The sequence below is a fragment of the Tenrec ecaudatus genome, chromosome 14, assembly GCF_050624435.1.
Source record: "Tenrec ecaudatus isolate mTenEca1 chromosome 14, mTenEca1.hap1, whole genome shotgun sequence".
Classification (NCBI taxonomy): domain Eukaryota; kingdom Metazoa; phylum Chordata; class Mammalia; order Afrosoricida; family Tenrecidae; genus Tenrec; species Tenrec ecaudatus.
In genome coordinates, this window is record NC_134543.1 from 7110236 (window position 1) to 7135875 (window position 25640).

Genomic DNA, 25640 nt, shown 5'->3' on the forward strand with positions numbered 1-25640 from the left:
TCTTCTGTGCCCGTGGCACACCGCCTCCCACTGCAGTTCCCAAGCGTTTCCACTGCTGATTTTGTACAAGTGGTCAGCCTCTTCCTTCTTCCCAGTCCGTCTAAACCTAACTGACGAATCGTTTGTTCTAGGTTTATTTATGAAACAGAGCATCACAATGGCATAGCAGAATTACTGGAAATATTGGGAAGGTAAGTTCACCGTGATAACGATAACGAATGGATTCTAGTGGAATTGATACAAGAAGGAAGCTCAACCCCACAGCACCCCTCACCCCCAACAAGACTATTTCAACCATTTTCTAGAAGAGTTTAGAGAGGAATCAGTGAGCTCCTGATCGGACACTAGTTGGCAGAGCTCGCCCATCTGTATAGTTCAGATGTGGAGTCTATAGCATCGAAAGGTCAGTCGGAAACATTGCCACTGAGTTTGCAGTCCAGGCTCGCCTGGGTTTACTCCAAACAAAGTGTGTAGGCATGTCTCTGCCACCAGCAGATGACTGCGGACACCTCCTCTCAGGAGCACCCTGTCCTGGGCATCCTGCCTGGTCCAGTAGAGGGACAGCGAAAAAGAAGAAGGCCCTTGGCGGGTGGATGGACACGGTGGCTGCAACAGTGGGCTCAAACAAGAACAATTGTGAGGACTGAGCAGGACCAGGCAGTGACCTGTTCTCGGCAGCACCTGGCCACAGCAGCCTCATGAAGGTGCTGTCATTCCAAAGCAGCGGCTCCTAGGGGAGTCGGTTGGTGGACCAGTGAAATTGAAGGCGAAAAGGCCACTTCACAAGGTGATGGAGGCTGCTCTGTGGTACGCCCAACGGGTCACGTCTAGATTTTTCTCACGGGACAGAGGCTGGTTACAGGCTTATTACCAAGAAGTCTTATAAAGGGGGGAAGAAAGAAAGAAACCGAGTGATGAGAGGAAAGCCGAAAGTCCAGTGCACCCAGAAATTTTTTTCCTTCAAGACCATGCACTTGCTCCTCCTTGACGGTTAGGAAGTACTGTCTTACAGGAATTCCGTTGTGAATCCTCACCCCACCAGCCCACAACCCTGATCTTGCCTCCTTCAGACTTTGTTTGGTCCCTGAAACTACAGAACACTTCAGTGGAACACCATCTGGCTCCCTGCAAGGTGCCCGCTGGGTGTGCTGGCGTGGTGTGACTAGAAGGACGTAGAATGCTTCAGGGAAGCCTCAGAGTGTGTTGTGGATCTAGAGGGAGGAGGTGCGACAAACAAGAGTTTACATTTGTTCCAGAATGGGTCCTACGGTTTGATTTTTTTTTTGTAACATTTTTTGAGTGGCACAGTGTCCTGCATCTCAGTCTTGTTACTATGGGAACGGCCACTCTATTTATTTCCTCAAGAGCGATGTTGAAAATAGTCGTGAGAAGCTTGTAAGAGGCCTAGACCGTCGCTGTGTGCTTAGAGGGCAGTCTTACGTTCATAGAAAAGGGAACTAGAAGATAATGGAATCTTCCCACACACTTTTGGAAGCCCCTGTGGGTCACGGTGCTCTGGGCTTAAGTAATTTTCTTTTCTTTTTTAATTTAATCATTTTATTGTGGGCTCGTACAGCTCTTATCACAATCATACACACATCCACTGTGTCAAGCGCATTTGTACATCTGTTGTCATCTTCATTCTCAAAACATTTGCTTCCTACTTGAGCCCTTGGTATCAGCTCCACATTTTTCCCTCCCTCCCCGTGGGCGTAAGTAATTTTCATAGGCACACTTGAGAAAGAATCATCAGTTTGGACTCCCGCTTACAGAAGGGTCGCGGGGAGGAGACGAGCCAGTCGGGGTACAGTGTAGCAACGATGAAACATACAACTTTCCTCTAGTTCTTAAATGCTTCCTTCTCACCCCCACTATCATGATCCCAATTGTATCTTACAAATTGGGCCAGACCAGAGCATGTACACTGGTACAGATGGGAACTAGAAACAAGGAATCCAGGGCGGATGATCCCTTCAGGACCAGTGGTGAGAGAGGCAATACCGGGAGGGTGGAGTGGAAAGGGGGAACCTATTACAAGGATCTACATATAACCTCCTCCCTGGGGGATGGACAGCAGAAAAGTGGGTGAAGGGAGACATGGGACAGTATAAGATATGACAAAATAATAGTTTATAAATTATCAAGGGTTCATGGAGGGGGGGCAGGGAGGGAGTGGGGGAAATGAGCTGATACCAAGGGCTCGAGTAGAAAGCAAATATTTTGAGAATGATGATGGCAACAAATGTACAAATGTGCTTGACACAATGGATGTATGTATGGATTGTGATAAGAGTTATACGAGCTCCCAATAAAATGATTTAATTTAAAAAAAAGAAATACCAGCTTAATTCAAGTGAATTGCGTGCTTGCTATCATTCCTTTGTGAGGAGATTGCCCAATGGGAAGTAATCTGCCGTGTGAACCTAAGAATTAATAAAGTATTGTCAAACCAGCTCAATGGTCCGTACATTTGAACTAGACTTCAAACCCAGTATTCCAGGCAGAGTTGGGAAGTGAATGACTTGCGCCCTCTTGGGGGCAGGGGCTCTAACAGGTAGGGCCTGGAGCAACCCTGCAGCTGGGGGCCCTCAGGCTCACTCCAGGCCACCGCACCCTCCCCTCCAGGTGCACCTTGAGGACCTTGTGGCTCTGGTTCCTGCCCAGCAGCTCTGAGGGACCCTCCCCTTGCTGTGCAGAAGGGAAGTGACCTCTAGCCGAGGAGGAGTAGGGGTGGGACTAGTTGGGGGAGCCTGCCTTGAGAGACTGCTTGCCCAGGTCCACCGGAGGACCTGTCAGGTAGCCTCTTCCTGTTTCCACCTCCTCATCTGTCAGTCAAGCACTGCGGGCGGGCAGGCGGGTGTGTGAGCCTTGCTGGGTGCCTGGAGGACCAGGGCCTCTGCCTGTGAGGTGCAGGCCGTCCAGGCTGCTCCCACCGCCTCAGCCAGCGGCTGTTCTGCTCTCCCAGGGCAGGGGTCTTTCCGTTGGTTTTCTCCGTGGGAATGCGCATGTCTCCCTGGCAGGCCACTTATGAGGAAGCCCTCCCACAGTGCTCCCAGGGCACTGAGATGGCACGTGCCAGGGGAGACACCGGGGAACCAGCTCTGTTTCCCTGACTCTGGCTGCTGGTGTTTGAGAGAAAAACATGTCAGCTGAGAGGCTGCATGCGCCCCTCCTCTCTGTGCACAAAAGCACCGCTTTCCTGTGGGTGTTGGGCTCAGGCCTATTCAGCTCATGCTCAGCCTCACCTCTGCCAGCTCCAGGAGCCCGGACAGTGGGAGGGTGCTGTGCAGCCAGACTGTGCCCCGTCTGCCGGCCCTGAGAGCGAAAAGATTGTGTCCCCACCCGGCCTTGTGCTACCGGGCCAGCTGCCTGCTGCTCTGCCTAGGCACCTGCCCATCAGAATTTTAAACTCATTCAGTTTGGGTTTTTGTGTGGTTTTCTTGTAATCTTTTTCTGTGATGAGTCTTTTCCCCGTCCCCCTGCCTCCCTTTATTTTCCCCGAAACACATCCTGCTACTGGTTTTTGTGCTGAGAACCCAAATGAAGAGCAATCCAGCAAAGCCGTTGTTTCCGCTTGGGAACACTCAAGCTCGGCCGCGTCTTCCCTCCGCAGCATCATCAACGGGTTTGCCTTACCGCTGAAGGAAGAACACAAGATCTTCCTGCTGAAGGTGTTGCTGCCCCTGCACAAAGTGAAGTCTCTGAGCGTCTACCACCCACAGGTAATAGGCCCGCGGCCCCAGAGCACAGCTCCCACACGTGACCTGGAGCCCAGCCCCGAACGAGGCCGGCTGCTTCCAGGGAGGGGCTCTTCCGTCACACCCAGGGTGTGGGCATGTGGGAAGGTACCTGGTGTTGGGTTAAAATGAAGGGTTAATCCTCTCCTCCTCCTCCTCCTCTCCAGCTGGCGTACTGTGTCGTGCAGTTTTTGGAAAAGGACAGCACCCTCACTGAACCAGTAAGCATCCTCCCTCCGCCCCAGCCTCTTCCTTACAAGGGGATGCCGTGCTAACGAGCAGCCCCTGCCCTTGGGAGGGCATTTGGTCAGTGCCCCCAGGTGCATCATTTCATTGTCTCTAAGCATATGTTCTGTGCCGAAAGACCCAGAAGTGTCACCTCCACGAGGCCAGGTGTGTGGCAGCACTGTCCCCTCCCCTTGCTTGGACAGCACACTTAGCGGCCCATGGCCTGAGGCAGTCTCGTGCACCTTTGTACACAATGCTCCTGCTACAAGAGAGCACTCTGTGCGCCCATTCTCTCCGGGTGTGGCATGGCATGTCTCTGCCCCGCCCCTCACGCTTATGCCAGCTGGGGTTTGGGTGACTTGTTTTCTTAGCACTTCCCTTTATTAAAAATAAAAAGGCCTAGTTAACAAAGTCTGCTTCAACATTTAAATGCTTTCTTAACTGTAGCTCCCGGTTAGAATGGCCGTAGCCCTGGTGGCGGTGGTGGGTCAGCAGTTCACCCACAGGAGAAAGCTGGGGTGGTCTGCACCCACAGCGCAACTGCAGGAGCCCTGCACACGGTCACTGAGGTGGAGTCAACGGGTGGCGATGGGCTTTGGTGGCTAGAAGAGTAGCCACATCGTGTCCTGCCACCCGGCTGTTAGTGGCGCCCGGCGGGTTGCCGTGACGCTGACCTAGTTTCCGTGGCACTTCTAGACTAACACTTAGTAGGAACAAAGACACACAATTCGAGGCCCTTGAACGGTGGTGCTGATGGAGAGTTTTGAAGGTACCATGGACCAGCAGGCGTACAACCAGAACGCTCCGTAGAGGCTGAGATGGAGAGATTTCATCTCACGGACTTTGGACATGTTGTCTGTCGGGAGAGACCCGTCTCTGGAGAAGGACACCATGCTTGTAAAGTGGAGGGGCAGGCCCTCGAGATGGACGGACACCGTGGCAAGGATGATGCAGGACGAAGCACCGTTTTGTTCGCTGTTGGCACCTAAAAAGGGAGGAAGTCCTGGTACCCTACTTCTGAAACACCCTGTGGGTCACCACAGCCTGGGCAGTGGGCAACGTCTCATCCCTCTGTGTGGGTCACCATGAGCCGGGTCTCGCCACATGACGAGCGAGAACGCCAGTGTCAATGCTGGAAGGCGAACCCGAGCCCCACTGTCTCCTCAGTCATTGCTGTTTCCCTGTGAGATTATATCCATCTTGAAAATAAGGACATGTTACTAATACTGGGTGTGTTAGGCCGGTTGACTAGAGAAGCAAATCCAATGACAGAGATGTGTAAGAGCGAGCTTTCTATCAAGCAGTAATTTTGCATCAGTAAGACATCCCAGCCCAGTCCAACTCAAGTCCCTAAGCCCAATACTAGCCCATAAGTTCCTCTCTAGGCTCACAACGCCATGTGCAGTGATGCAGAATGCAGGGACATCACCAGCTGGCGGGGGCAAAGCTTTGTGGATCTAGTGGCGGTGGTCACATTTCCAGGGCTCACACAGGTCTCAGCTGACTCATCAACAGGAGATGAAGACAGAGAGAGGGAAGGTTCCTGGACCCTCCTCGTGAGAAGGCCACACCCAGAAGAAGGCGCCATCAGCCTGTGACCTGATTGACAGGCTAGATTCCACCCCTCACTTTATTAATCAAGTTGACCAGAAGTTTTATAACTACCACAGACCACCCCTTGTCAACTTGACACCTTTACACAACTCTTGGACCAGACATAATTTTTAAACAAAACAATAATAGAACCATTTATGCCTATCAGGATAAAGCTAAAATGCATACAACTCAAAATCTGCCAGCCTCATTTAAACATAATATTCTATAAGTGAACAAAACAAAAATATTCTTTGCCTAACAATTGCAGTTATGTAAACACCTATACAAGGATCCAGTAGTCCTGGGAACATATTCCCCACCCTGAAAGTTTGTAGGCCCGCCACTTCATGCCTTTATTCCCCACCCCCGTGTGTGGCCCCGTGCTCGGAGGAGATGAGCCTGTTCTTTGATGTGGAGAATCTTCATTCCAGTTGGTACTATGTGGGTCCGCATCCATAAGCAAAGTGACATCGGGACAGGCTGTCATAATGTCAGCAACAATATGCACCAGTTCACAGACTCAAAAATCTCACCTTCGGGGTCTGGTCAACTCCGTGTGGCCCAGCTCAGTTAGCCTCACTGGGGTGCCTATTGGCCTCCACCTCATCTGTTGGTCATTGGCCCCTTCACACAACCCTAACCCCCTTGACTAGGTCAAGCCACAGGTTTGGGTTCTGCCCAACTCTGCTTCAGACCAGCCAACGAGCTCGTGTCCTCCCCTCTAGTCCCTGTGAGCCTGGTCCACGCATGTCAGTGGCCAGACTCAACCCGTCTCCCTATTGCTGCTTTTCTCCCACTTCCACTCAACACGTGGACCCAGGAGGATCCCACTTCCACTCAATAAGCGGATCTAGTGAGCATTTCAAGCTGCCCACAGACTCCCTTTAACTTGCAGTCCAAGAGAAGAAAGCTGCGTCTTGGCTCCAAACTTTTCCAGCTTCAGGCACAATCCCCTAGTTCAAGTTTCCCTTAACACCAAAAGCAAGTTCAGCAGGCGGTCATTTTCAGAGGAACTGACTCGAAAGCAGGTGTGTGTAACTCCTGAGTTTGCCTGCTTCTGAGAAAACACTCTGGGACACAGCACTCACAAAGTGACCTGCCGCTTTCCCTAAGTGCTGGAGCGGAGCAGGGACACCAGCGCTGATGAAATAGTTGTTCGCTGACGCAGGGAGGCCCGTCCTCAGCGATGTGTTCTGTAGGAATCCCGGCAGAGGCAGTTGTAAATGCCCCGCTCGCTCGAGCAGCAGCACCACTTCATCATTCCTGAGCCTCTGCTACTCACTCGGGGCAAGCTCGGTGCGAGGCCAGGCCGTGTTCGTTCTGCTGTACCTGGGTCGCTGTGACTCAGGGCGCCTCACACCAACTACACAGCATAAAAGGTTACCCAGGCGCCCGAGTGCCCGGCACTTCGGCAAACAGTTCTCAGCGAATGCTGGCAGGGAGTCTGTGGCCGCCAAGCTGGGCACAGCCAGCAAAATGGGGGACCCGGCCGTGCTGAGAAGGCTGGTCGGTGGGAAGCCTGGAACCACACAGCCTCCAGGATCATGCTGTGAGCCGGCTGGTCAGCTGCTTTGAAGTATCAGGCGGTCGCTGTATGGTGTGTGTGCAAGTGTATTTTTACGGACAGGACTGTCATGTCCCTCGGAACCACAGTCAACACCCCACGGAAGCAGCAGCCAAGAAACTGGTTTCTGTTCCTGCATTGTTTCAAGTTGTAAAAAAGCAGAGATATCTCTCAGAGGACAATGCTCCCCACCCCTCAAACCAGGGCATTTCCAGTGGCCTCCTAGGTATGTGGAAGCCCAGCGATGAGTGGGCCATGCTGAAGAAGAAGGCCCCTGAATTCTGACGCGGAAAGAATCTTAAAAGGACCATCAGCTACCAGAAAACAAAGAGACCGGCCGATGAAGGCTCCTTAGAGGCAAGGATGGCGAGGATTCATCTCGCGTACCGTGTACATGTTACCCAGAGGGGCCAGGCCCTGGAGAAGGACGGCTGGCTTGGTAAAGTAGAAAGGCGGCGACAAAGAGTAGGGCAGGCTCTCCAGAAGGTTCACCGCCACCGTAGCTGCCACAATGGTGGCGAGCGTGGTGCAGGACCGGGCGGCGTTTCTGTCTGCTGCACACAGCGTCACTGGGACACAGCCAGCTCAGCTGCACCTAACCACGACGACTCCACGAAACTCCTTTTCTGGGTAGCTGAGCCATTGGGTTACACACCTGGCTGCGATCCATAAGGTCCACAGTTCAAAACCACCAGCTGCTCTGCAGGACCTGAAAAGCGTTAAGTCTCTGGACCTTACCAGGGCAGTTCTTCCCTGGCCTAGAGGGTCTCGCTGTGAGTTGGCAGTGAGTTTGGTTGGGTTTTCTGTTGTTGTTTGGGGTTTTTTAAGTTATTGAACTATTTGGGACTTTAGCTAGCAGAGCTCTAGCAATGTCACGCACGCGTTGATCTGCGGGAGTCACATCCAACGTGCTGGGTAAGCAGTCCTGGACCGTCGTCGCCCTCACTGAACGAAAGCGGGCCCTGCGAGAGCACGGGAGGAGAAGCTGTGCCGCAGAACCCCCCAGGGTTAGAGCTGTTTCTCTAGTTAAAAACTCAGAACGCCTGGCCCTGCAGGGCTCTGCTGTGAGACAGGAGGGAAAGACTGGGGGGGGGGGGTGGCCATGCCCCTCTCCTCCGCTCCCCATGGCGACTGTTCTCATAGGTGGTGATGGCTCTTCTCAAGTACTGGCCAAAGACTCACAGCCCCAAGGAGGTCATGTTCCTCAATGAGCTGGAGGAGATCCTGGACGTGATCGAGCCCTCGGAGTTCGTGAAGGTCATGGAGCCGCTCTTCCGGCAGCTGGCCAAGTGTGTGTCCAGCCCGCACTTCCAGGTACGGCCTGCACGGAGCTGGTCGAGGGTGGCCTCTCATGGTGACGCCCTGCATTCTCTGTGCAAGGCTCTTCAGGGGTGCCATGTCCCTCGAGGTCCCCGTTACCCTGTTGGCAGCGATCACAGCCAGGCTGTGGGGGTGGCAGTTCTAAGCAGGCCCCTCGGTGCGTCTCGCAGGTGGCAGAGCGGGCCCTGTATTACTGGAACAACGAGTACATCATGAGCCTGATCAGCGACAATGCCGCCAAGATCCTGCCCATCATGTTCCCGTCCTTGTACCGCAACTCGAAGACCCACTGGAACAAGTAAGAGTTGCACCACCCCACCCCACCCCACCCCACCCCACCCCACCCCATCCCAGGTGGCCAGGCAGCTGAGACGGCAAGCCAGGGACCCTTGAGACCCAGGCCTTCTGTCGGAGTCAAAAGAGATGAGGTGGCGTGACTTGGGGGTGGGTGGGGGGCGGCTCTTTTAGCTGAGTCACAGCTGTGGGTCATCTCGGTGACCTGTACACACCTTCTACATCCGCTCAGCCCATCGCCCCTGCCCAGTCCCAGTGCCCCATCCCCCCCCCACCGCCCCCGCCGCGCCTCCACTCTTTCCTTCTTTTCTCGTTTCTTCTCTTTTCCCTCGCTCCTCTCCGCCACCCTGGCCGGCCCAGGGACAGGGAGACAGGCGCGCGGGCATGCCTCTTAGTCGGCCAGGAGGGAGAGATGGGATGCGGTGGCCCCCGTGCCTCCGCCGCACGCCCATCGGCTGGCAGGGAGAAGGGGACACCCCGGGCGCGTGCCTTGCAGACAGACGACCCTCAGTCTCTGTAGGGCTCCTGAAAGGCATTCCCAACGGGGACCCACTGCCCACTCCACCCCCACCTGGCCCGTGCAACCTGCCACTGCAGTGTCCACTTAGCGAGGGACAGCCTGCAGGTCCGCAGCACCCTCCCTCTTTCCCCCGCTGTCCTCCCCGAGTGGGGTCTCGGGCTCCGAGACCTCAAGGACAGCTCTCACTGCTCCATCCTTGGTGGGGTTGGAATCAGCGGAGGCTGGGGTTCCCTCCCTCCATCTGCCTTCATTTCTTCCCTTCCTCCCTACGTGGTCATCACTAGGTCAGCATTTCAGGGAAGAGAGAGGCAGGGGCACACGGCGGAGCAGCTTGCCCAGGCTCTTAACATGAGTCTCCTGGCTCCAGGCCAGTACCCATCCTGCCTTGCTAACTCCTAGGATAACCTCCCACCCCACCCCCACAAGTCTGACCCCCATGGACTGCTGCCCCTCTACAGTCCAGGCTGTGCAGCAGCGAGAGTGCCAGCCTGAGCCAGGCAGGGCCAGGCTGCGCCCAGAGCTCTCTGAGCAAGACTATGGCAGGCATGTTGGTGGGAGATAGAGGGAGGGTTTGGGCGGCTCAGTCACTCCCCATAGCGACTCCCTGTCTGAGTGAGGCCCACCCCTCCCTCAATTACAGCTCCTCCTCTCAAAGTCTAACAGTGACCGCAGCAGCCGACCCTCAGTGGGGTGGGGTAGGGTGGGGATGCGTCCTGCCAACGTGGTGTCTGCGTTCTGGGTAGCTCACACACAGGCGCTGGCACTCAGTAAGCGGATTGTGTCTGTTGGCCATCAAGCCTAGAGTTGTCCGTGAGCAGAGGTAGGGAGGGACAGCCCTTCCCAGGTGCAGGTCACCAGGACTGTCTACCAAAGCACCTCTGGGTGGCCTCAAACCCCCATCCTCTCAGCCAAGCACTTCCTGTGCCTCCTAGGGACTCGACGGCTATTCATGTCCCAGCTGTTGGCCACTTTCCGCAGTAACATCATGGTTTTATGGAGTCTAAGAGCCAGTGAAATCACCGGCCTGGCCCATGGTTTCCATCTTCCTCTAGTGAGACGAGGAAGTTAGCAGTAGTCAACAGCTGCTGCGACTTCACTGCCCCAGCTCAGGCAGACATCCTCTTCCAACCAGGCTCTTCCTGCACGCACTTTTGGTGTGTGAACTAGAGTGGTCTGATGATGAGAATTAGGTTGGGATAGGGCTGGTTTGTGGATGTTTCCTTCACAACTGTCCACAGCTCTTCTCTGCCTTTACTGACATTAGCTGTGCTGCTCTTGAGGAAAGGAGCCCTGTGGGGGGGCGGGGGTCATGGTTACACGTTGGGCTGTGATCCACAAGGTCATCGCTTCGAAACTCCCAGCCACTCCACAGGAGAAAGGGCTTTCTACTCCCATACTTCTGAGATGGTGACTCTCTTCTGTGGGGTCTCTGAGTCAGCCTCAACTTGGTAGCAGTGAGCTTGGGGTGTTTTGGTTGCCCTTGGTGATCCAAACTGAGAAGGCTTCTGGCGGCCAGGAGGGCCTGTTGGATGACCTGAGACTCCACGGGGCTCATGGGGGCCACGGGGTCGGGGCTGCGGTCAGAAAGCAGAGCAGTGAGGCACGATGCCAGACCCAGGACCCGTTTGTGGCAGACAGGGCCGGGCAGGGTTTCCTTCTGTTGTACATCCGGTCCCTGTGAGTCGGACGCCGCTCGAGGGCCCCATGGCAGCACCAGCACCAGGGGCAGGGGGGACGGGCGAGGTGAACGTGCGGTTCTCTCTCTAGGACGATACACGGCCTGATCTACAACGCACTGAAGCTCTTCATGGAGATGAACCAAAAACTCTTTGACGACTGCACGCAGCAGTTCAAGGCCGAGAAGCTCAAGTGAGTCTCTCACACGCATACACACGCACACTCACACGCACACATACACATGCGCACACATGCGCACGCGCGCGCACACACACCATACATACACTCACACACCACACACGCGCGTGTGCACACTTGCGCGCACACATGGGACCGTCTGCGGGACGGGCAGTTCAAGGCCGAGAAGCTCAAGTGAGTCTCACATGCACACACCACACACACACACACACACACACACACACACACGGGACCGTCTGCAGGGCGGGGCGGGCAGTTCAAGGCCGAGAAGCTCAAGTGAGTCTCTCACACTCACACGCACACACACTTGCACACACACACACACAACACACGGGACCGTCGGCAGGGTGGGGCGGGCAGTTGAAGGCCAAGAAGCTCAAGTGAGTCTCACACACTCACACTCACACATGTGCACACACCACATACACACACACACACACACACACACACACACACACACACATGGGACCGTCGGCAGGGCTGGGCGGGGCTGCTGCTGCTGCGTCTCCATACCAGGGTTTCTGCTTCCTGGGCGCCCGCTTGTGGTCACTTGTCATGTCTGAGGCCAGCCAGCAGCGTGGGAGCTCAGACCAGCATCCTTGTGGTGGTAGATGGCTTTTGTCAGGCGGGGCCATCTCCACCGAGGGCCTCAAAGCCCGCCAGCTGCCATGGCAGGCTCCGGAAACCCGGTGGCCTGTCCCCAGTGGTGCAGTCACCTTGAGATGGCGTCCCTTCTGCAGAGACGGCCATGTTTTCACTCTTCGCTTGTCACTGGGAAGTGGCCGAGAGAAACACGGGGTGTGTCACTCAGAATGCACCTGCACGAGAGGGCCCTGTGGTGCCCCAGTTAAGTGCTGGTTCGCACCTGTGGGGCTAGGCTCCTGTGGAGGGGCGGCCTAGGAGCCCCCGGGGCAGTAGGGTTGCTCGGCTCTGTGTCGCGGGCTCGCTGTGATTCTGAATCATCTGGCAGCCAAAGAGAGCGTCCAAACACTCATGGGGAAATAGAATGGAAGGCAGTTGGTTTCCCACGGGCATTTTGAAGCCCTCATGTGTACGTGTGGATACACAGGCCCATTTGTATGGCGAGCTGTCAGTGCCTGGTGCTCCCCTGCAGGCCCGGCACATGCGGCCTGGGTGTTGGTGGCCCAGCAATGAATGTACAGGGCAGCATTGCCGTGGCTGGGCTGGCATCTCACTGAAATGGGCTGGCTTCAGTGAAGGCTGCAGCCCTGGCCTTTCCTGGTTTTGCTGTTTCTGACCGTTTAGCTCCTGGACAAGTTAAACCGTTGTTTCTCAGTCCCTGTTGCTGTCGGACTTGGGGTTTTGTGCAGCTCGGCGGCTGGCCCAGACAGAAAGCAACCGAGGGACCAGCACCTCGTGTGGTTGGGTGTCTGGTCCCCACCCCCAGTGTCGCTTTTTCAGACGCTGCTCCCTCTCGCTAACAAGCGTGACGCCTTGCTGTTTTTCAGAGAGAAGCTGAAAATGAAGGAGCGAGAAGAAGCATGGGTTAAAATAGAGAACCTGGCCAGAGCGAACCCCCAGGTACTGAGAACGAGAGTCCCATGAAAAGCGAGCGGAGGGTGCTGGGGCGTTTTCTAGCCTGGGGTGTGGCTGCTCCTGGAGCCGGAGCAGGGCTGCACGAACGTTGTACATGGGATTGTCCGCAATAAAAATACTTTCAACTTTGTAGCCCTCCTCTTGTCCCAGTGCTGATGTTGCCCCTTCCGAAGCTTCTGTCTGTGTTTTTACCACGGAAATGACGCTTCCCTGCTCTGGACTTTCTGGGCGGCAGACGAAGCTCTGGCATTGACCGTGGTAAAAAGAGAACCCGGACAAGCGTTGTGTTGTCGGCCGGGCCCAGGGCTCCGAGAACCGTCTTCCTGTTGGGTCTCAGCTGCCCTCTCGGGCAGGAGAGGGGGAGAGCTGAACGGTGTGAGGGAACTGCTCCTCTCTCCTGCCTCCCAGTGTGTGTGGTCCATAGAAATTGCCGGAATTCAGCCACGGGCGCGACTGCTAACCCTTTTCTCCCTAAGTGGTGTGAGCATCGTAGGTTGGCTGCACTGTGGGCTGGTTTCTGAGCCGTGCGTGGGCCTTTGCTTTTCTGTCCACACGTCCGAACGACAGGCCTTCTGAGTGCTGTCAAGTGGCAAGGTCTCCGTGTGTGGTTGTGTGCCTGTGTCGGTGCTGCTCGGTGAGACGACAGCACCAGGACACGCGTACATGCACACACACGCGTGCACACACACACCTCCCACCAGCAGTCAGCAGAGCAAACCAGCCTGTAGGCTGTGTGGCAGAGGTGCCTAAGCTTCATCTAAAGTGATGTCTGGTTCTTCCAACCACGCTAAAGGGCAAGAGAGAAAGCGTGGGTTTTACCCCTGTTGTACTTGTTGGTTCCATTCCCGTGGGTTTGCTGAAATCACAAGGCAAACCATGGGAGAATTCGACACTGCTCCCGATTGTTCTCTGTCCTCAGTCCCATGGAAAGCAGGGATGACCACGTGCCTGGCAGAGCTTGCCCAAGCCCTCGGCTGGAAGTGCTTGGTGAAGGCTGCTGCCCTGAGCCGTGCCGTGCCCACAGGGTGGAGCGCTTCGAGCAGCCTGCTTTAGAGAGTGGGCTGGGGAAGATGGGCCGGGGAGGTGGCAGAAGCACCTGTCTTGTTTTGAAACTACTAATGCCACTGGTCTGGGCCAGCCTGGGAGGGTCAGCCCAGGGCAGGGTGCTAGATGTCTGAGCGTTCCCGCTAGGATCCGTCACCCACTCGGTGGGACTAACACCTTGGAACCCAGACCTCATGCCCTGCTTGTTGCGTCTGGAGTGTGGGAGCCCCACTAACCCTTCGGAAGAACGCGCTGCCTAACCCATTCCACCCCTCAGAAGAGCTGGGGACACACTAACCCCGCAGCAGGCTCCCCGTGTGCACTGTAACGCCTGGGATAGACGCATCGGTATGGATGTGGGCCGTCTCTCCCCTTTGTCTGAACTCCGCCTGCTCGATGAACCTGTCTCCTGGTTTGCGCTTTCACACTGTCTCTGTGGGTTCCCTAAGCGTCACGGCCTCCACCCACCCCTGTTCTCTCGCGGAGCCGTTGTGAGATTCCTCCTGCGTGTGCTGCACCCGCCTGGGGCCCACCCAGGACACCGCTGCTCATGGGAAAATACTTCATGGCTGCCCCCCCTCCTGGGGCTGGGAGGTAGGCAAAAAAGCGCGTCCGGCCGCTGCTTGCTGTTGATGGTTTTAAAGGTAAAGCCTGCTGTGGCTCGTGCACTCTTGTTTCTGTAAAGCGTTGCTCTTCTGCTCTTACCAGCCCTGCCCTGCCCTTTGGAGAAATGGTTTAGGAGCCGTGGTTGGTTGGTTGGTTGGTTGTTTGTTTTGAAGCTGGCTGCCCAGCAGTTCACTCCCTGTCCACTGGTGTGGTGCCCACCACCCCTCACCGCTCACTAGCCGAACAACCTGTGCTCTGAGATGGAGGGTGGCCTCTGTGCAGGGTCAGCGTGCCACAGCCTCAAGTGGCACCATCAGTGCAAGGTTCTTGGCATGCTGGACGGGGTGCCCTGGGAGTGTGGGGCCACCACCACACTCCCCCTGGGAGGGGAGAGGCAGCACCCAGAGCTGCTGCTGGGGGAGACCGGACAGCCAGCAAGCTCAGCTACGGGCAGCGGTGAGCAGGGCTTAACAGCAGTGGGCAAACCAAGTGGTTGAGGGGCTGGGTCAGTGCATCACCCCCGGGAAGGGCCAGGGCGGGTTTAGGTGTTAGGTGAGGGGAAAGGACCTGAGAAGGCAGGGGGAGCCAGGAGAGGGAAGACAAGGCTTCCAAAGCAGCCGCACAGCACAGGAGGTCGGTGAGAGCAGCTAAAGTAACTGAGCCATCCCACACGGCTCAAGGAACAGGCTGGGAGGAGAGCGTGGGTCACGAGCTCCCACACTCCATGGTGGGCGGTGGGGGTGCAGGTGGGCTCCCCAGAGAAAGTAGAGGCTAGCCAGGAAGAGAAGGCGCGCGGTGGCCTAGTGCGTTGCACATTGTACTGCTAGCTGCACGATCAGCGACTCCTCGGGAGAAGGAGACTGGCTGCCCCGTGAAGATTTAAAAGCCTCAGAGACCCACAGGGGCAGTTAGTTATACTCTGTCCTGTAGGGCCCTGTGAATCAGAATGGGCACTCGCAGTGGGTTGGGTTGGGGTTTGGAACCAGTAACAGTCCTCTAGCTGTCACAGCAGCCACTGATATGATGGCGTCCCGTCCCACCTCACATTCCAGCACAGCCCCTCCAGGGCCGAGCTCATCCCAGAGCAGCACCTGTGAGCTCTTGTGAGCTCACAGCACCTGTGAGTGTGGCAGGCTGGGGGTTGGTGGGGGGACCACTTGCCCCCCCCCCACCCTCTCTGGCCAGCACAGGGATGCAGGGGTCCCTGGGCTTGGTGGCAAGGTTGGGCCAGAGGCTCCAGCCAGTCCTGGAGTTGCTCAAGCTAGGAAGGGGGCAAGGTGAAGGGAAGACTGGGGGTGGTGGATACAGGGGGAGGAGCCAAGGATGAAAGCTAAGGGGGCAGGTTTCCATGGTGAGAAATTCCCCTGAGAAAGCCCAGAGGCTCCCCGTGTTAGGATCTCATGCAGTCAGAAAGGCAAGTATTGCAGGGCAAGGCACAGGACCACCCACCCGACACTGAAGACCCCTAGGTTGGGTGGGGGAAGGACCCCAGTCAAAGCCAGGGCTTGAAGGGGTCCCTGTATGCCCACCCGCTCTCCCACCAGGGCTGCCTACAGGCAGGTGAGCACATACAACCTCCTGGCCACTGAGGCTCCAGGGCGCCAGGTATTGAGGTCGCAGGCAGGGGTGTCTGGCAGTAGGAGGACTTACGGGGGTGAGGGGGTGGGATGGCGCCCGTGGGAAGGTGCGCCCCTGGCCCGAGCTCAGCCCGAGCGTTTTTTGCATTCCAGTACGCAGTGTATAAACAAGCCAGCACCCTGAGCCTCGCGGTTGCGATGGAGACAGATGGGCCTCTGTTTGAAGACGTACAGATGCTGAAAAAGACAGTGAGTGAGGACACTCGGCAGGTAAAAGGCCCAGGGCTGCTCGGAGCCTTTTGCTCATGGCGGCACGCACGTGGTTTCCTAGGTGAGCTGATCAAACCGCGCAAGATCGAGAGCCTGCCTCCTTCACAGGAGCAGCCAGTCCCGAGGCTTGCAGGGTTAACAACAGCTCACCGTGCTCTGCTCTGTCCTCCCCACGCAGCCCGCCCCTGACGCCTGCTGCAGCCCGGGACAGCTTCCCTTCATGGTCACCAGTCAGCCCCTGCGGCCCCAGGGTGGAGCGACTACCCCAGGACCAGGCCCCTCTCAGGGACCCCGTGGTCCCCAACTGCTAGGGGGAATATGCCCAGCAGTCAGACGTGGTGAGGGGGCCAGGGCCACTGAGGCTGTGTCAGCTGCTGAGGTCCCTGGAGCACAGGCCCTGCTAGTCCTATGGAAACATGCCCGCCCAGTGGCCTTAGGGACAGCAGCCTCTGCACTTTTCAGACGCCTGCGCAGATTCACAGCTCCCGCAGGTGGCTGTGACAGGGTGCAGCTGCTGTGTAAACACCAGCCTCACCTGCGGCTCAGCAAAACAGGGAGGGCTGTTCTCTGTGTTTGCACCCCGCCCCCGCCCCCCCCCCCACACACACACAGGGCAGGGCCTACAGTGGCACAAGAAGCATCCAGACAGCCTCGGCCTGTGCTGTCCCTTGTCCCACACGGCAGCCATGAGCTAGGTGCTCAGTCGTCCTGACCCTGAACAAAGTTCGAACTCCTAGTCTGCCTGCACCCTGAATTCAGATCCCTGAGGAACCAGGTTCTAGGTTGGGAGACAGCGCCATGAGGGTGTCAGCTCTCTCCAAATACCTATCAGGACACCTAAGGCCCAGCAGCCCCCCGTCTTTATTTATCTGTACAGTTAAAAGGTAGACTAGCTGGTTGTCAAATCCACATAGACAAGCAAAGGCCCTGGAATAGCCAGAGCAGCTCGGGGGGTGGGGAGGAGGCCAAGCTATGGGGCCAATGTGCCATTATCATGACATTGGAAATCAGAGGCAATAATGCACTCTCCGCAGAAGTTTGGAGACCCAGGGCCCTGAGCTTTCATGGGAGAAGCGCCCTCGGCTCATCAGTGCTAGATTGAATAATTTAGAAGATCTGACAGCCTTTGGAAGGAATGCCATAAACGGAAGTGCAGCAGAACCCGTGAGCGCCGGCACCAGGCAGGGCCACCTGGGGCAGCCTCTGACAGAGGGGCAGCTGTCACCCCTCTCCGTCACCCTTCTCAGTGGAGAATGTTGGAGCTCCCTACTCTGACTGGTTCCTTCCAGGTTCCAGCTCTCACAGGCTCGACTGCATGTGTTACTAAAATTAATTTCAGCCATTTCTTTGTACTGTTTTACCGTGGCCACCAGAGAACTTTCAGATTTGACATGCAGCTGGTTTCCTGTTTGGATTAGACCAGGCTGTCTTGGTCTCTTAGAGCTGCAGGAGGGGCAGGCAGCTGCGGGCAGCTTCACTTACCTGCCTGGGCCTGCTCTGCCCAGCTCACCTGTTGGTGGACCAGGAAGACAGGATATTGGGTGCTGCTGTTATTTAACTCTTCAGAGTTTGAAAATACAAAACCCGGTGGGAAGACTGGTGAGCGCAAAACCCCTCAAACAAAAACCTTATTCTAATTGAATACCATGTTTGTTTTTCTTACAATTAATATGTGTCTGCTGTTGGATTTTCCTCCTCTTGGATCATTTTCTTAGTTGGAAGGAAAGTTTAGGTCACCTGTCTTTAGGCCCATTTTGATTTCACTGCACAAACTAAAGGTGTCCTTAGGACAGAACAGGCCTCCTTCCCTGCAGGCCGCAAAGAGGTGAGCCCCTCACTCCCTCCTAGGCACCCACCTGCCCCATTCTCTCGGGGCTGTGGAGTTGCCCGGACTGCACAGTTTGGAAAGGAAGTTGATGGTTTAGAGACCAATTCCGACACATACCCTGGTGAGGATGGTGAGTGAGTCCTTGGAGCGAGGGAGCCCTGGTGGCGTGGTGGTTACACACTGGGCCGCAGTCCACAAGGTCAGCAGTTTGAAACCACTGCCGCTCAGAGGGAGAAAGATGAGTTTGGGTTCCGGTCCTTTGAGTTGGGTCAGGATGCAAGTGAAGAAAGAGGGAGTTCTGCTCCACATGGCAGGAGCGTGTCTCCCACAGGCAGAGACTCGCCATCTAGATTCTTCCCTGTAGAAGATGGAGAACTGGGTCAAGATCAAGAACGCAAACCAAAATAGCATCCTGGAGCAGCACTGCCTTTGAACGTGCCCCAGTATCTGTGACACAGGCAGGAAAGCTGCCCACGGGGGGGGGGGGCACCGTTCCACTCTGCAGGGCTGCCAGGTGACCAAGGGACAGACCGGTGCCTGCAGCCCCATTCTGGAAATGAGAACAGATAGCTGCAGCATTGCCTCAGCTCACATCTTTGTAAAAAAAAAAAAAAACGCCGCCTCCACCCTGACCGCAGACCTCTGTGGATCCTGGTCATGGGTCTGGAGACTCGGCACCGGTCGTGTGTCATCTCTCCCCAGATGCCCATCAGGACACCTAGGCCACCTCAGCCAGGGGCCCTGCAGCCCTCTGTTTTTATCCTGCCCGTACGAGGTGGAATAGCTGGTTGTAAAATCCACGAAGACAGGCAAAGGGCCTAGAATAGGCAGAACAGCTCAGAGGAAAGGTACACAACTATAGGGCCGGGTCAGCCGCTATCCTGACACAGCGTGGGCTTGTAGGGGCCGGCGGAGTGCCTCCCTGGTGCTCCCTCGGCTAACTGGTGTCCTGCCCCCGGATACGATGGTGGAAATGACAGGCCAGGCATTCTCCGGGAGGTTGGGAGACCAGGGGCCTGAGATTTCAGGGGGGATGCCGCAACCCTCTCGGTGCCCTTGCGGTTTTGTTTGCAGCCTTCTTCCCCCACCCCCCAAAGTCGTCATTGCCAAGTCCAGGGAATGGACTTGCACATGGGTCAGGCACATGCAAGGTAAGTAAGTGACGGGTCAGCAGGAGAAGGGGAAGATGGCTGAGGCCCCAGTGCCTGGGCAGCAAGGTGGGCTGGAAACTTGCGGAGAAATTGGCCCAGGCGGTGAGCAGTAGCAGACGGAACCATTGCTTCTGTAATTCTGCACAGAACAGTCGTGGCAGACACGGCGCAGACACGACGTGAAGACCAGTCTTGCCAGAGACACTGAAAATGTTTACGCTTCTCCTTTTTAACAGTTGGTCGGGAGGAAGGCCATCTCAACCATGACAGACAGGAAGGTGTAGCCAGGCGACAGGTGGGAAGTGCAGGTACCGGTCCCCGAGTATGTCGTAGCGTGGGGCTAAGACAAACACCAACAAGTTGGTGCACGGCATTCCCCATGGCTCCATGTCACCCCAGCCTGGGATAGCCGAGACCACATGGAAGTTGGTCAGGTCACAGTTAACAGCCAGAGGCCATCGCGTCTGCCCCAAATCGAGTGCTAATGTTCGCATCTGCTCCTTTCGAGAAGGAAGGGAAGTTGCACGAGTATCTCCCCAGCCACCCCACCCCCGCCCCGGGCTCTCCCACCACCTGTTCACCCATCAGCATCTGCCCGTACACCACCTACGGAGAAGGTCACGGTGGGACTCGCCCCATGCCCTTCCATCCCTTCCACCTCCCAACCGGTCTGCCTCCTTGCCTCCCCCTCAAGTGGCACTCTGCTGGGGTGGGGAGGGGGCGTGTCCTGGTCACATACGGGGCTCTTCCTTCCCTGGCCACTTCCCTCACGAGTGCATCCACACAGCCCACAAGCACAGGGGTGCTCCCTACACCTGCTCTGCTAGGTCCCACCAGTTGGGTTTTGACTGGTGCCCTTGCCCGTCCGAATGCCGCTTCCTGCTCCCGGAAGGGGGGTGGCAGCTGGATTTAAGTGTCTCGAGGGTGTACAGGCCCCAGTTGGGTTTGGCTGCACAGATTGTTCCAGGGCGAATTACACCTCTTGAGTGCCTGCGGGCAAGCAGGCTGCCTGACCTCCCTCAAGGCTCGTGCCCCCCCCCACTCCCTACCGAGTGCTGTGCCAGAGGGCAGATCGTCAGGGACCCCGGTCAGAGCTGCCACCTGAGCTGGAAGACGTGCTAACATGTAGGCAACGTTGCCAGACACACCCCTGAAGCCCCAGCGTCCTGCAGATTTCCTTTAACCATTGCTGAGCTGCTGCCCGTCAGTCTGCAGGGCCGCCGGAGCAGTGACATGTGGCCTTCCTCTTTGTGACTTCTCCCCTTCCTTGGGCTTTTTTTGGAAACAAAGAAGGACGAGTGTACACACCGGGCCAGGGTGTGATGTCTAGACCTCAGGGAGCCCTGCTGGTTCTGCCAATTTGTCATCTGAGCCCTGGAAGGTCCCCAATGGCCCTGGGGGTGCCGCTTTGCGTGGTCACTAGAGCCGCCAGGAGATGCACGCAGTGAAGCTGTGCACGGACAGGTTGGAGGTTCAGGTCCACCCCTGGGTGCTGAGGAAGGAAGGCCTGGCAGCCTCCTTCCAACACACTCAGCCTTGAGAACCCTGTGTGCACCGTGCTGCCTGACCCACGTGGGACCGTGGGTGTCCAGGCCGAGCCATGGATATGGACACAGTGGGGGTGGGGCATGGATGGCTGGGTGTCATCCAACTGATTCGTTTGAACTACCCGGCCAAGGCGCCCTCCCGTTGCAGGCGCAAGCATCGAAGTCCTCTTGTGACATGGGTTTCGTGGGGCTTGGTTGGTTGTTTTGCTCTGGAAGACCAAAATTTAAGAAACGTCTGGCAGAGAAGGGAGTGGCGAGGGGGTGTCCGTGTTCCTCAGCATGATGCAGCATGGGGCATCTCTGTGTAAATGGTGAAGCGCCCACCCAAGGGGCACTTCATGTGCCCCATATGCCAACCCACTTAACATCTCAGAAGTCATCCTTTTCCAAACTTGCTGAAAACCATCTGATCCTGGATGGCTTTTAAATCCAGCTTACCTGTGGTTTTACTCCACCCTCCTTACCTCCAGGAAGCCTGGTGGCGTGGTGGGTAATCGTCGGGCTGCTAACCGTGGGGTCAGCAGTTGGAAACCATCAGCCACTCCTTGGGAGACAGTTAAGGCTTTCTACTCCCTTAGAGTTACAGTCCGGGAAACTCCAGGCGTTCCCCACTGCCCTCTCGGTCACTGTGTGTTGGGATTGGCTGGACTGCAGTGGGTTCGGTCCCTTGTTCCCAAAGGAGGGTGCGGGCTCTGAAGCGCTGCGCGGGCTGTCTGAGCGGTCGCGCCAGTCATGTCCTCGGTGTGGAGTTGCTGAGAGAGCCCACGTTTTCCTCGGGGTCCTCCACACCCTCCTCTCTCAGTGATCTTGGAGGTCCTCTCATGCCCTCTCCGGGGATGGGGGTGGCCCTCCCCCAGCACCCCACGAGCCATCGGCAGCAAGCAGGCACACTCGGAGAGCCCCCACGTCTAGCCAAACCCATTGCATTTCTGGTTTCAGGCCCAGAAAGACCCGAAGAAGGACCGTGTGCTGGTTCGCCGCAAGTCGGACCTGCCCCAGGACCCCTACACCAAGAAAGCCTTGGACGCCCACTGCAGAGCCACCGACGCGCTGCTGTCCCAGGACGGGCACTAGCTGCCCACGCCCGCGGCTGGGGCAGGGGCGGGCCGGGCCTCTGTGGGTTCTGTAGAAACGACATCCTTCTTGTGCCATACCGGTCAGTCACACTCGAAGTCCATGCTTCCTTGCCCGCCCCGTAGGCAATAAGGCCCCCGCATCCACTGAGACCAGGAGTTCAAACAATGGTGGGTTCTGGGCACCCGGGCCCAGCAGGGTGGTGGGCAGTCACCAGCCCAGAGCCCTGCCACGCAGACAGAGCTACACAGGCATCTGGGTCAGCACCCCTGTGGGATCGGGCCCCTCCTCAGAGCTGGCCTGAGGACGGTGGTGCCCATGGTTTTCCAGCCAGGAGAGCCCCTTCCCAGGGGTTACCTGGCTCTTCAGACTCGGACAGCCTCGCAGCCCCGCTGTGACCCAGCCAGCAGTCACTACGCAGTGTGGGGATTTCTTGGGATGCTCTGTTGCTTTTTTGTTTCTCCTGTTTCCGCGCCCTCACAGAAACGCTTGTCCACATTTGGGTTCTAGCCCGCCCCTCTGGGAGATGTGAGCCCACGGTGCCCAGGGCTCCCCTTCCCTTGGGACGGGGTTCCCGCTTCCTCTCCATAAACCTGAAGCCATACTTCCCAGTCGGTGGTCCAGCACCAGGCTCCCAGGGGAACCTGGCAGGGGACACGCTTCCCTGGGGCAACTTTTTCTCCGCCTGCCTTGGGCCGGAATTGGAATTTTACAGTTGTTTGTTCATATTTTTCATTTGCAGAAACAGCCCACCCCACTCCTGTACTCCAACATTGTTGCCCTTGAAGAAGGCTCTTAAGTTCATCCAAGTAGTCTTGGAGGACTCTGAATTTTCTGGGGGTCTGGGTGGGGTGGGGGTGAATGGGTTCCTTTTGAGTCCACTGTGTCTGGGTCTGACTCGGATGTGTGGTAGGCTGGGCGGGGTCACCGGCTGACTGAGCAGGGTCCTTGGGATGCCTCAGAGAAGTTCTCTGGAAAGAGCGCCCACGTCCCACACCGTCTTAAGTCAGTGCTCCGTCTCCACGTGCTGCTGCTGCTGCTGCGTGGCTCGCAGGCTCCTTCCTACACGTGCCGAGTTTTTTGGTTTGGGAAGGGACAGCGCGAGGCAGTCCGATGCCACCCCCCTGGCGCCGTGTCTGTCCTGCCTGTCTTCCCTCAGGGTGGCCCGAGACGTCCTGATCCCACGCAGGCAGGCACTGCTGTCTAAACACGGGTCTCCTGTCGCGTCTCTGCCTTCAGACTGTAACCAGCTGGGTGGTCAGTGTCCAGATACGTACGCGGTCCCTGAGGGTAGCTCCTCCTGAGGGCCCATCCTCTGGAGGGCACAGGGAGGACCCCTGGGCCCATCAACGTGGCCCGTTGTCCTTGTGTGCTGGAGGAAGATGGTTTGGGGGGAGGGGTGGATAGTGTCGTAGAAGATTGCCCCAGCCTAAGTGTGTGTGTGTGTGTGTGTGTGTGTGTGTGTGTCTGTGTCTGTGTCTGTGTCTGTGTCTGGGGTGGGGGGTGGGGAGCAGTCTGCTTGGTGGAAAGAAACATTTCCTGAGAAACTTGACAAGTACCTATCCATCTTACCATTATGAAATCTATTTTTAAAAAAGTTTAGCTGTCTTCTGCTTTTGAGGGAAAAAGGGTGCTTTATCTAAAGCAGCGTCGTCTTGCGTGTTTTAATAAACCATTGTTTGAACTTCTGTCTCGCTGAGAAGATTCTCAGATACCCTGGATTTTGGATGTCCAGCATGTTTGTGAGAGCGTCTCGGGCGGGAGTAAAACTAATCCTTTTTGCCCTGGGGCAGGGTGGGGAGTGGGTGTGGGAAGCAAGCTGCCCATGTTTGGTTGGCCATGTAAAGCTCACCTGACAAGAGCATCTCTTTGTGGGGGCTTTTATGTCTGCTCTTTATCAAAGATAAACATTCACCAAAATCCAGAAATCCGTCCAAGCTCTGAAAGACGCATCTCCTTCTGCCGGAGTATCCCTGCACTGCTTGGGGCTCGGGCTCCCCATGCAGGTCGCCCCTCCTCTCCTCCACCAGACCAACCTCAGACCCTCTGCTCCGAAAGCGGGTCCCACCATGCGGTGACTGCCTCTCCAGGTAAAAGTCCTGCACTGGGCATCCCCACCTTGTCCCAAGTGTACCTGTACATCCCAGATGTCACTCTCCCCAGCGTCCGTCCTCCTAGTGTGGCTTCTGTGTGGCTCTTCCTTTTAATATTGTATATACATTGTATCTTTGTTTTACGGTAATAAGTAATAAAAATGTAGACTTCATATTTTGTACAAAATGTCCTATGTACAGAATTTTAAAAAAAGGAAAAAGTTGATAGCAAAAATAGGTAAGTGGCACAGTTATTTTTCTTCATAAGATACCTGTAACTTTGACGCCTGTGTGAGATGTTAGCACCGACATATTTTTTAACATTTTGTAACTCTGGGATTTTCGTTTTGACATTGTTTATGGAGAGGAACGACTTCATACACTTGCCATGGAATATGCGCTTTTCTCTAATTTTAAAAAATCTAAAAAACGGTGTATTATATGGACTAAATAAAGAACGTGAATTTTATTGCTCATCATGAAGCTAAATTGAGCACTCCGGTTCTGATTACAGTTAGTGGGCTTGCTGATGCCGCCAGAGGAGAGAGCCAGGATCCCCCACCCCTGTGTCCCCCGGGTCCCCGAGCCACCAGCCAGAGAGCCTCACAGCCTCCTGAAAATTCCCAGCGTCCTTCACAGGAATGTGGAAGTGACTCTGGTCAACCACCTCTGTGTCAGGCTTAGGCAGGTGCGACTTAGACTATGACCAGCTGACAGAAACAAGTGTCTGCACCCTCATTGCGGTGCTTTTTAATCATTTTACTGGGGGCTGTACAACTCTTAGCATAATCCATGCATACATCCATGGTGTCAAGCTGTTTGTTTGTTTTAATCTTCCAAGTTGCCTTGAAAGAGTCAAGCCACTGAGAATAAGACTCGGGCCCTAGCTAGGCCGAGCTCAGCCCCTTCCTGGTGGAGAGGTCATGCTCAATGGCACAAGAAGCAAAAGGAAACAACGAGGTTACTTACGCACATCGAGGCAAGGCAGAAGCCCTCCGCTCCCGTGGTGTCTGCTCAGCATCCCAGCAGGTGCTCCGTCAGGTGAGCACTTTGGGGTGGCTTCAGAGCGGGAGCCAGCTGGGACCCTGGGCTCGCTTTTCAAACCTATCCCATGGTCTCTCTGATGAACATGGGGTAGGGGTCTTAGGGGTTCTGAGGTCCGGCTTGAAGCAGATGCCCAGGGAAGTCTGATTTCGCGCCCACTGCCAGGCCCCAGCATGGGTGAGACGGCTGCAGGCGCTTCCTGTGGTAGGCGGTTCTGAGTAGAGGCCAGTCCAGGGCCCAATGCTTGTCTCTGGGAGCAGGAAGCCCCAAAGCAAAAATGTGGGTCTGTGTCTCCTTGGAGGCTGTGGGACCCTGTCACAGTAATGGTGACATCAGGGCCCCTGGATACGCTGTCCCAGCAGCCAGAGTGGTTGTCCTCACAGCAGGCTTGCGGCTGTTTGCTTTGTTCACAAATGAGGCTGCTCTTTCATTTGTACTGGGGGAGGGGATGTGTGTGAATGGGACAGGTTTCCACCTGAGCGGTGTGGCCTCTACCCAAGCCCTTTCCTCTGCATGCATGCGTCCCTAGTGATTTCCCCGGGGAAAGCCTCGAGCACGTCGTGAGGGCCGAAGCACAGCACCCCGCTAGGCTGTAAGATGTGGGGATGAACGATGAGCAGGAGCATGCCCACAGGTGGGGCCTACAGCCTCTCTCCACTGGGTGGCACCTTCCCAGCCTCCAGGGATACCTGAGTGCCTAGCAGGGCCCCCAGTG

The 25640-nt window shown here is 56.2% G+C and overlaps 1 protein-coding gene across 6 annotated transcripts in view; it reads left to right on the forward strand.

The window, feature by feature from the left end:
- PPP2R5C (protein phosphatase 2 regulatory subunit B'gamma) overlaps window positions 1-24054 on the forward strand; it is a 162884-nt gene extending 138830 nt beyond the window's left edge. For 2 of the 6 annotated variants that reach the window (XM_075531112.1, XM_075531116.1), the window contains 9 exons: window positions 132-191; window positions 3614-3722; window positions 3905-3958; window positions 8269-8439; window positions 8616-8743; window positions 11027-11128; window positions 12604-12676; window positions 16072-16188; window positions 21654-24054. In XM_075531112.1, the coding sequence (XP_075387227.1) occupies window positions 132-191; window positions 3614-3722; window positions 3905-3958; window positions 8269-8439; window positions 8616-8743; window positions 11027-11128; window positions 12604-12676; window positions 16072-16188; window positions 21654-21788 (949 nt within the window). In that variant the 3' untranslated portion in view covers window positions 21789-24054. Of the gene's footprint in view, window positions 1-131; window positions 192-3613; window positions 3723-3904; window positions 3959-8268; window positions 8440-8615; window positions 8744-11026; window positions 11129-12603; window positions 12824-16071; window positions 16189-19403; window positions 19476-21653 lie in introns of those variants that run through there. The other 4 variants (XM_075531115.1, XM_075531117.1, XM_075531113.1 and 1 more) reach the window with 3 other exon arrangements.
- Window positions 24055-25640: the final 1586 nt, after the last annotated feature.